The sequence below is a fragment of the Vigna angularis genome, chromosome 7 (genome assembly GCF_016808095.1).
Source record: "Vigna angularis cultivar LongXiaoDou No.4 chromosome 7, ASM1680809v1, whole genome shotgun sequence".
In the NCBI taxonomy this organism is placed as follows: Eukaryota; Viridiplantae; Streptophyta; class Magnoliopsida; order Fabales; family Fabaceae; genus Vigna; species Vigna angularis.
In genome coordinates this window covers 11,196,918-11,205,747 of record NC_068976.1, presented here as the reverse complement: position 1 = coordinate 11,205,747, position 8,830 = coordinate 11,196,918, and the positions used below count along the sequence as shown (strand labels likewise).

At 30.8% G+C, this 8,830-nt stretch overlaps 1 protein-coding gene across 2 annotated transcripts; it reads left to right on the top strand.

Annotated features, from left to right (window-relative positions):
* The first annotated feature begins 2,417 nt into the window (after positions 1-2,417).
* LOC108323211 (uncharacterized transporter C405.03c) lies at positions 2,418-8,144 on the top strand. 2 transcript variants are annotated; one of them, XM_052879909.1, is made up of 9 exons: positions 2,418-2,952; positions 3,931-4,317; positions 4,627-4,841; positions 5,444-5,514; positions 5,623-5,724; positions 5,880-5,997; positions 6,081-6,216; positions 6,750-6,797; positions 7,774-8,144. In XM_052879909.1, exons 1-9 carry the CDS (start codon positions 2,872-2,874, stop codon positions 7,819-7,821), a joined length of 1,206 nt encoding a protein of 401 aa, XP_052735869.1. In that variant the 5' UTR covers positions 2,418-2,871; the 3' UTR covers positions 7,822-8,144. The 2 variants fall into 2 exon arrangements, with proteins under 2 accessions (XP_052735869.1, XP_017411070.1); XM_017555581.2 differs by lacking the exon at positions 7,774-8,144 and having other exon boundaries at positions 6,750-7,100.
* Positions 8,145-8,830: the final 686 nt, after the last annotated feature.

Genomic DNA, 8,830 nt, shown 5'->3' with positions numbered 1-8,830 from the left:
TAAAAGTTGAACTAATTAAGTGAATATTATTTCTCAAGTGACAAAATCAGCAAACTTTCAAAATGAAACACAGGAAAAAATCTAGAAATGGAGTTTGAATAAAGTTTTTAAAACTTTTTACAAATAAGTGTTTTGAGTGCTTTTGTAGGAGTTAGACGATTTGCAATGAGTGTTAAACACTTAAGTATTTCTAAAAGCGTTTTAGAAAAACTTTTAAAATTGAAAGCAATAAGGAAAACTTATTTTTATACTGGTTTGCTCCAAACTGAGTTACATTCAATTTTTCCTTAAGCACTCTTAAGGAGTTTCACTAATCTTTCAAAAGATTACACGAGTTTAACCACTCTTGGATTTACAACTAACCCACCAATTAGACGAGTTTCACCACTCTTGGTATCTCATTAATCTAATTGACTAGACTGTTTAACTCCACTGAGTTAAACAACCAAGTGTTTTAATTCACTTCTAAATATACAAACACAACACAGGTGTTTTTACAAAACAAGTACAGATTATAACTCTCATAGAGAGAAGAAGGTTTCAAGACAAATAAAACTAAAAACTTGTAATAAAACTTTTCTTTTTCAAGGACAATGTTAGACGATGAGAGCTAAGAGAAAAAAGACAACATAAAGTTCAGAACATATTCTTCTTATCTTTTCTTCATGCGATCCTTTTTATATAACTTTCTTCGAAAAAGATTTGTTACTCAGATCCATTAACTTTCTTGTAGGTAGGTTCTTTTGGTACGAAGTCATATGTTATGTGCTTTTGCAAAGATAGTTTATACGAATGAGCAAAGCGTAAAGCACTTAAAGAAACATTCTATAAAGTCTTCCTATCTCTTAACTGTTTGTTAAACCTCAAAACATCAATTATTAACCGTGTTGGCTTATTAGACAATATTGTCTTAACACAATACTTTTAGCTAAGACTAAAACATTAAAAGTAAATATCTTAGGAAAAAAAATTGAAATCACTCTAAATTCAGCTATGTCCTATTTGGACAAAATAGTTGTATAAGTTATGATAGGATTTTTTCTTAAAAAAAATGAAAAAAAAAACAAAACAAAAAAGTATAGAAGGGAAAAGGTTAGAAAGAAAAAAGAACATGTGAATAAGAAGAAACATAAAAAGAATGAAAAATAAAAGAATGGGACATGCCAGGTTCTTACACAAACGAATGCTTGTCTCTATCTTAAGTCATTATATAAGCTTTCGGATAACGACATAATGCCATCTTAACTACCATTTCCATTATTTTCACTAATCATATTTTTTATTTATCTTTTTATATGTTTCCTTACTATTATTTATGCATAAATAATAAATATAATACTTTTCTATTCACCTAAAATGATATATGATAATAAAAACAACTATTATTATCTTAAAAACTAGAAAAAGGTATAAATAGAAATAAATTTGACATTTAAAAAGTGAGGAAGGAAGATGAATCGTTTACCAATTTGTCGATAGCTGATTTGTCAACACCTCAGTGACTCATTAACTAACACAATCATTCTGAAAATTCAAGTCCAAATTAGGTTAGTCCACTTCACTCACATCTCAATTTCTTGTAATCAAATAAGAAAGCGATTTTAGTGGGAAGATTCTATTATTTTATAGTGGTTTTTTAGTGCAAGGCACTATAATGTGTCAACCAATATTAATCATTATTATAGCATAGATTTTGATACAAAATATAAAAATAAAATAGTAATAAAAATATAATTTTTTATATTTTTCTAAAAAAAGAAAGAGTAAAAAATAAAAAAAGATAATATCAAATTAATGTAAAAAATTTAAATGTGTCAAAGAATAATTTTTCTATAACATATGTATCACTAGAAAAACGAATAAATTTTATGGATAATTTAAATAGATTGAATTTAAGCCTCCCTCATCATTTAATATTTAAGCTTTTAAAACTTCATCCTTTTGATAAATAAATACTCTAAATTTCATTTTCGTCCCTCAAACTTTATATATATTTTTATAAACAAACACCATAAATCTTACTTTTGTTAGGTTAATTGGACAAATTCATTTAATCCCAACTAAAATGTCTAAATTCGTTCATTTTGGTTAAATCAATACAAGAAGAGTCTATTATAATATAAGTTAAATGTTGTTGCTTATCAATTTACCGATGTTCTTAAGTTAGTTTAACGACGCTAATTTAGATTGAACTTATTAAAATGTTTGCGAACCCAATTTAACTAAGCTCAATTAAGTTTAATTGATTAAACTTTTATTCTATTAATCCATGAAGAATTGATGATAATTACTGCTGGAAACCACTGTATTCTAAAGGAATAGAAAATTATTATAGTTTCTTCTGTTTCTATTTATACATACAATTTTTTCGGTTCATAGAAAAATGGTGTTACTCCAAATTTTATGGTTAGAAAGGAAGCACATGTTGTGTAACACGAGAATGCATAAACAGAATTGAAAGGGTGGGCACCAGAATGAAAGATAGTAGGAAAGAAAGGGAAATGCACAAAATAAAAAAAGCATTTTCACAAGTTTGTGAACCGAGTAACGTTGACATGCTTGAGAATTGCGTTGAGACAATTCTCATAAACTAAAACTTGACGTTGACACGAAAATTTTCTCCATGTTGTTTCATTTCTCCACTCATTTTCTATGTCTTTTCTGTCGTTAGAATATCCAACCTCCCTGCAAAATCTTCTCACGCAATTTTTGTAAACAAGTTTGAGTCATGTTCTTCGCCGTGGTGTTGTTCTTGTGATGGAATTGGCATATTGATGTGTTGAAGGGTTATTCTGGGATCTAGCAGAGGCAGAAGCGTGTGGATCTCTGCAATTCCTGTGGTTTTTTCCATCTGGGTATAGTTGGTTTGTTATGGGGTGGAGATACAAGGCAGGATTGTTCCTCATACTTACTGTGGTTATCATATGGGTCACCTCTGCTGAAGTCACCCAGGTAAAGTTTTGCCAATTATATGCTTTCAAAATCTACCCTTTTTCAAGCTTCTTTAGGCATGTAATTTCAATGGATTTTGTTTGGAGTCTGGGGTGAATGCTTTCTAGATAATGTGGATATGTGTGTATTTTGTTGTTGTTTGTGGGTGTGTGTACTTTTCCATCGGGTGAAAATCATGTCTTTTCTCCTTAGGCATCTTTGGTACCAGCTCGATGTAATGAAACAATTGTGGTTGTTGTCTTGGTATATAGGTATAGGACCTTCTGTGCCATAGGAGTTAGGTCTAATGTTATAACGTGATGAACCATGGTTCAAATCCCCGCTAAGAAGGTGTCCGATTGTGTTTCAAAAAAGATTGTTTCTCAAGGAAAGACCCATGTGAAACAAAAAGGCAACATATGACGACCTGTCAAAAACACAATTAATAATTAGGATGATGTGTTGGCATAATATGCCTTGGTTTTGAAGGTTCCTAAATCATAAGATTAACCTTTGCATTGATACACTGTTTGAAGTTGAAACTTCACATGTCAATCTACAAACCTCTAGATGAGATTGGAAGTTCCATATGCAAGAATAATTTGATTGCAAAGAATAGCTAGCCTAAAACCATGCAGTCCTCTTGGCTTTGAATTTATGAAAATTGCAGACCTGCATTATAATGTGTCTGAGGGGACCACTATTCCCGGTTATATTTTGTGATCTTGTGTTTTAAATATGTTCATCAAAGGATGTTATGTATTGAAGAGTATGCTTGAAGATTTCTTATTTTAAGGTCGGTGCATTTACTTCTGTTATATGGAATTTCTATTTCTGAATCCATTATCTACACATGGTCAATTTTCTGTTGTTTGAAACTGTTAAAAATTGAGGTTCTTCTCAAGGGGTAACTTTTTATTGGAGATCAGTAACATGCAGTGTCCCACCATCCAAAAAGCTTTGTATGTACAATGCTTCTCAGTTATTTTTTTCGTACAGGATATTTTTATAGATTACAAGCAGCCATTTGCAGTAACATATCTTGGAGCTTCTCTTATGGTAGTGTACCTCCCAGTAGCTTTCATTAAGGACTGGTTTTATAAGTTATATAAAAAACAATCTTCTAAAACTGGAAAAGGTGGGGATGAGTTTGCTGTCCGGATTATGTCTCCTCGCAAGAGCAGTGGAGGGCAAAGGAACAGTGAAGTGGAAATGGGGAGCATGGCTCGAAAAGATAGTGATGCAGACCTTTCAATGAATGAAGAATCAATGCCATTGGTGGCTAAATATAATGATGCTAATGCGACAAAGGCAAACAAACAACTTACTACAAGAGAAATTGCTATTTATGGATTTTACATTGCACCTATCTGGTTTCTAACAGAGGTAGTTAACTTAAAATTGATATCTGGGGTTTTGTACTTAAGCAGAACCAAATCATGCCTTCAACTAAATTATGTGATTATATCTTTTAACTGGTCCATGAGCTCCCTACTATTATGAAATACATGAACACCTACACACTTTTCAAAAATTCTAGCATGTCTTAATTTGGCTACAGAGGACAATAGAGTAGGTCTAACAAACTTCGTTAGGATGAATCATTAATAAGCTTTGATACCATTTGGTGAATTAAACTTAACTAAACCTTACAAAATTCACTTAGCAGGTAAATTCTTTTTGTGTTGCTTTCAGTATCTATCAAATGCTGCCCTTGCACGAACTAGTGTTGCAAGCACAACAGTGTTGTCATCTACTTCAGGACTCTTCACTCTCTTCATTGGAGTGCTTATGGGGCAAGAGACTTTGAATATAGCAAAAATAGTTTCTGTCTTGGTCAGCATGGCCGGGGTTGTGATGACAACTCTGGGGAAAACATGGGCTACAGATGATGCTCTAGCAAATCCTTCGTAAGCCTTTCATATTGCTTTTAGAAAAACCACCTTCTTTATGTATTGTTTCTTTCAATTTTAACTGATAACAGAACTTAGCATTAGGTTGTAGAAGTTAGTTCTTTTTCTTCATATACTCTCTAAGCTTGTTAACAAAGTTCCTCAATCCGAATTGCTCATGTTTACCGTTTTTTTTCAGAAAGAACATTGGACAGTATCTTATTTATTCAGTTTCCAATTGCGTACATACATTGCCACCTTGATGTTGACCATATTGTTACGACTTCTATACTATGTAGGGAGTAGATTCCTTAAAGGGCATAAGATGTTAGGTGGAAGCTTATGAATTTCTTTATATCTCTCTCATAAACTATCCCTCTTTGTCCTGTATCACATTTTTGAGAAATCTATGTCTCCCCATTTCATTTGTGTATTAATGTAAGTTTCATCGATTATATAATAGAGACCAGAGGAATCAGAAAATCTGTGCAAAAGTTAGCTAATTGTTTTGGTCATATGCTGAACATTAAGGAATCAATTTGTTGTCTTTCATGTATTATCAGCTTCTTGCTCTCTGTAATACTATTTTTTGGGCGTTGACAGTTGATATTTGTGTTCAGCAATGGACAGCGCACTCTTGTTGGAGATCTTTTTGGACTTCTCTCAGCCATTACATATGGTCTGTTTACAGGTTAGACAATGTCTTAGCTTTTTGTTCATGTTCTTTTTTTCTTCTTCTGTATTTCTCAGATAATTTAGACAAATGGTGAGTTGGTTATTTGATCTTAACGTCTCACAGTTCTTCTTAAAAAAGCTTCTGGGGAAGAAGGAGAACGGATTGATGTGCAAAAGCTGTTTGGATATATTGGATTGTTTACACTTCTAGCACTATGGTGGCTTAGTAAGTTTTTCAACTAGCAATGACTCTATAGACTATAGTTATTGATAAATGTCTTGTTTGGAGGTTCTCTGAGTCCACTCCTTTTTATGTGCTCATTTTTAACTTTGATTTCTGTTCTAAACTAAATTGCTAATTTCCCTGTATGTTTTTCTTAGTCTGGCCATTGTCAGCCATAGGAGTTGAACCTAAGTTTAGTATTCCTCATTCTATTAGAGTGGATGAAGTGGTGCTTGCCAATGGATTTGTTGGAAGTGTTCTCTCAGACTACTTCTGGTAAATGAAATGAATCTGACTAATTCACACATACATGCAGAGTTATCCAAACTCTTAAACTAGAGTTCATTTTATGTACACAGGGCACTCTGTGTTGTGTGGACAACTCCCATTGTGGCCACTTTGGGCATGTCACTCACCATTCCTCTTGCTATGTTGGCTGACATGCTGATCCATGGTCGGCATTATTCAGTATTGTACATTTTTGGCTCAGCTCAGGTATTGTTATGGCTAAAGATATATGCAACTTTTACGAGTTCAGGTTCTCTGCTGGTTTTTTGGTGCTATTCTTACATATATAGAAGTTCTTGCATATATTTTTTCTAAATTTTTAGTTTTAACTTGGCACAAGTTAATTTTAATTTATGGAGAAACTCGTTTCATTTTTCCTTTTTCTAAAAGTCCTTATGAAGAAACTTGTTACATATCAATTAGGAAGTTAGTTGATGTAGCTTCCACATGGCACATTGTTTTTTGTTGTTCTAGTAAATTTATATGTAGCTTATGTCCAATAATGTATGATTCAGTTTTTTGGTTCAGTAAAATTTACCATCAAATGGAGTATGTCTTCCACATCCATAATTCCTTGCATAGTTATGATTTACATGAAAGAGGTTTCATCCATAACCTAGGAAATAGTTTTCATACCATGATGTGATGTTTATCAACTCATGTTTGGATGACACAATCATCAAAGCTTTCAACATGGTTGTTCACATATTAAAGGATTTGTTTTTGGAACTGAGCTGCAGGTATTTGCAGGCTTTGTGATAGCTAATATTTCAGATAGGATATCCAAGGTGGGATTATAGCACATTCTTTCCAATACTGATTCTTTCTTTGGTTGGTTATCTCGCACCACTTACACTTAAATGTTATTCAAATGTTGAAAAAGCAAACAATGCCTTAATCTAGGGCTTTGTCATGTTCAAGGAAAGTAACAAAATTGTGATTTTCATGTAAATGGAAAGTGTTCAAGGTGAGCTTGTAGCCATGGTTGTAAAGAAGCAATTTTACATGGTGGCTACACAAGTAAATCAGGTCTTCAAAAAATTAAAATATCACTAATATTCTGTCTGTGCAAATATTTATGCACTGATATCTAATTAGAAATCAAAAGGGTATGATTTTTGGAATAATTATATAAAATAAAGATATATAATATACTAAGAAAAGTTATTAAACATATTTTTTTATTACCATGGAGTATTTTCTGGCTAATAGGGGGACTAATCTTTTTTGGATAACCTTATCATTATTAATAATTTATTCATACTGAAGCATTTGTTGTCCATTGTTAACACTATAATAAATATAAATAGAAATGAAAGAAAAAATATTGAAAATTTAAAATGAAACTTATTTTGAAACTTTTTTTTTCTTATATCATGGAATGGAATGTTGAAAAAAAAAGGTATATGTGTTTTTTTTCCTCAATTTACTATAAAAACTTGTATTTTTCCTTTTATTTTGTGAAATTCATGTAAAATATTTTCCGTAACAAAGTGCATGTGGAAATTATATTATAGTTTATTGTCAAATTTTATTTATCATATAAAAAACACTAGATTTATTATTTATTTAAAAGATATTTTACATGACTTTCACAAAATGTAAGAATAAAATATTTTATAATTTATTTTATAAACAAAACACAAATTTTTATAATAGTTTGGAGATAAAAATACATATTTAATTCTAGAAAGAATGTTAATGTGAATTTCATCGTTGTATATCGTTAAAGTAAGTTATTCATCATGGATTTCTTATTTGCAGGAAAATCACATCCAAGATTTGTCAATAGGCACAAATGGAAAATGTTAACTAAATAAATCAACAAAGGTCTTGATAAAGAAGTATGTGAAGAAAAAGAGAGTTGAAGAAAGTGTCCATTTTTATGGTAATAGGTGAATTAGTGATAAAAGGGATTTTTATGCATTGAAGCCTTTTGGACAACAAAATTTCAAAGTCATGGTGGTTTATTTATCAATGCCATGTGAAAATGAGAGTTATTCAAATATGTGTAACAAGAAAAAAAAAAAAAAAAAAGGCAAATGGAATGGCTCAAGTAGATTGTATATATAGGTTTTCTTAGTAAAACAAATATGTTCAATTTTTACTTTTATTGAGAGACATTGTAACATACTTCAATTTCAAATTATGAACATGATTAGTCAAGAACTATCAAACTTTTATTTGTTTTGATTTATAAAGTCTCTTGTCAAAAAGTTATTTGACATCGATAATTACCATTTAACAACTTTTTATAAGAGTAAAATGATCTCACTTTTTGTATTTTTAATGAAAAAGAAAATAAATAATAATAAATAGTAGTATCTTATGGGTGTAAAAAAAATGGTGTAAAATATCAATGTCCTTTACATAAACATTTCTAATTTTTCAAATACATCCAAATGTGAAACATCAAATCAATTTGTAAGCAGACAATATATTTTTCATTATCTCATTACACACAACAACTCAAACAAATTACAAAATCACAAGTAGCTCTTATAGGGTTTTTTCTTATCAAAGTTTCAACCTCACAATTGTAAGTTTTTGTTTTCAAACTAAAAATTTAATTACCTCGTTTTACCTTAATTCCTTAACTCCTCAAAGAATTACTCCAAAACCCAGAAAAATTAAGAAAATTATCGTATTTATATATTTATATATTTATTGTTATTCTTTTGAAGATTCAAAATACCCACGAAACCCCATTTAGCCATGAGTATGAATATATGATTGATAAAAAAAAAGTTGTCATGATTGTAGAACTTAAGAAAGGAATAAGGTATCCACTCTATGTCCCTGTCTCAGGCAGGTGCCATTT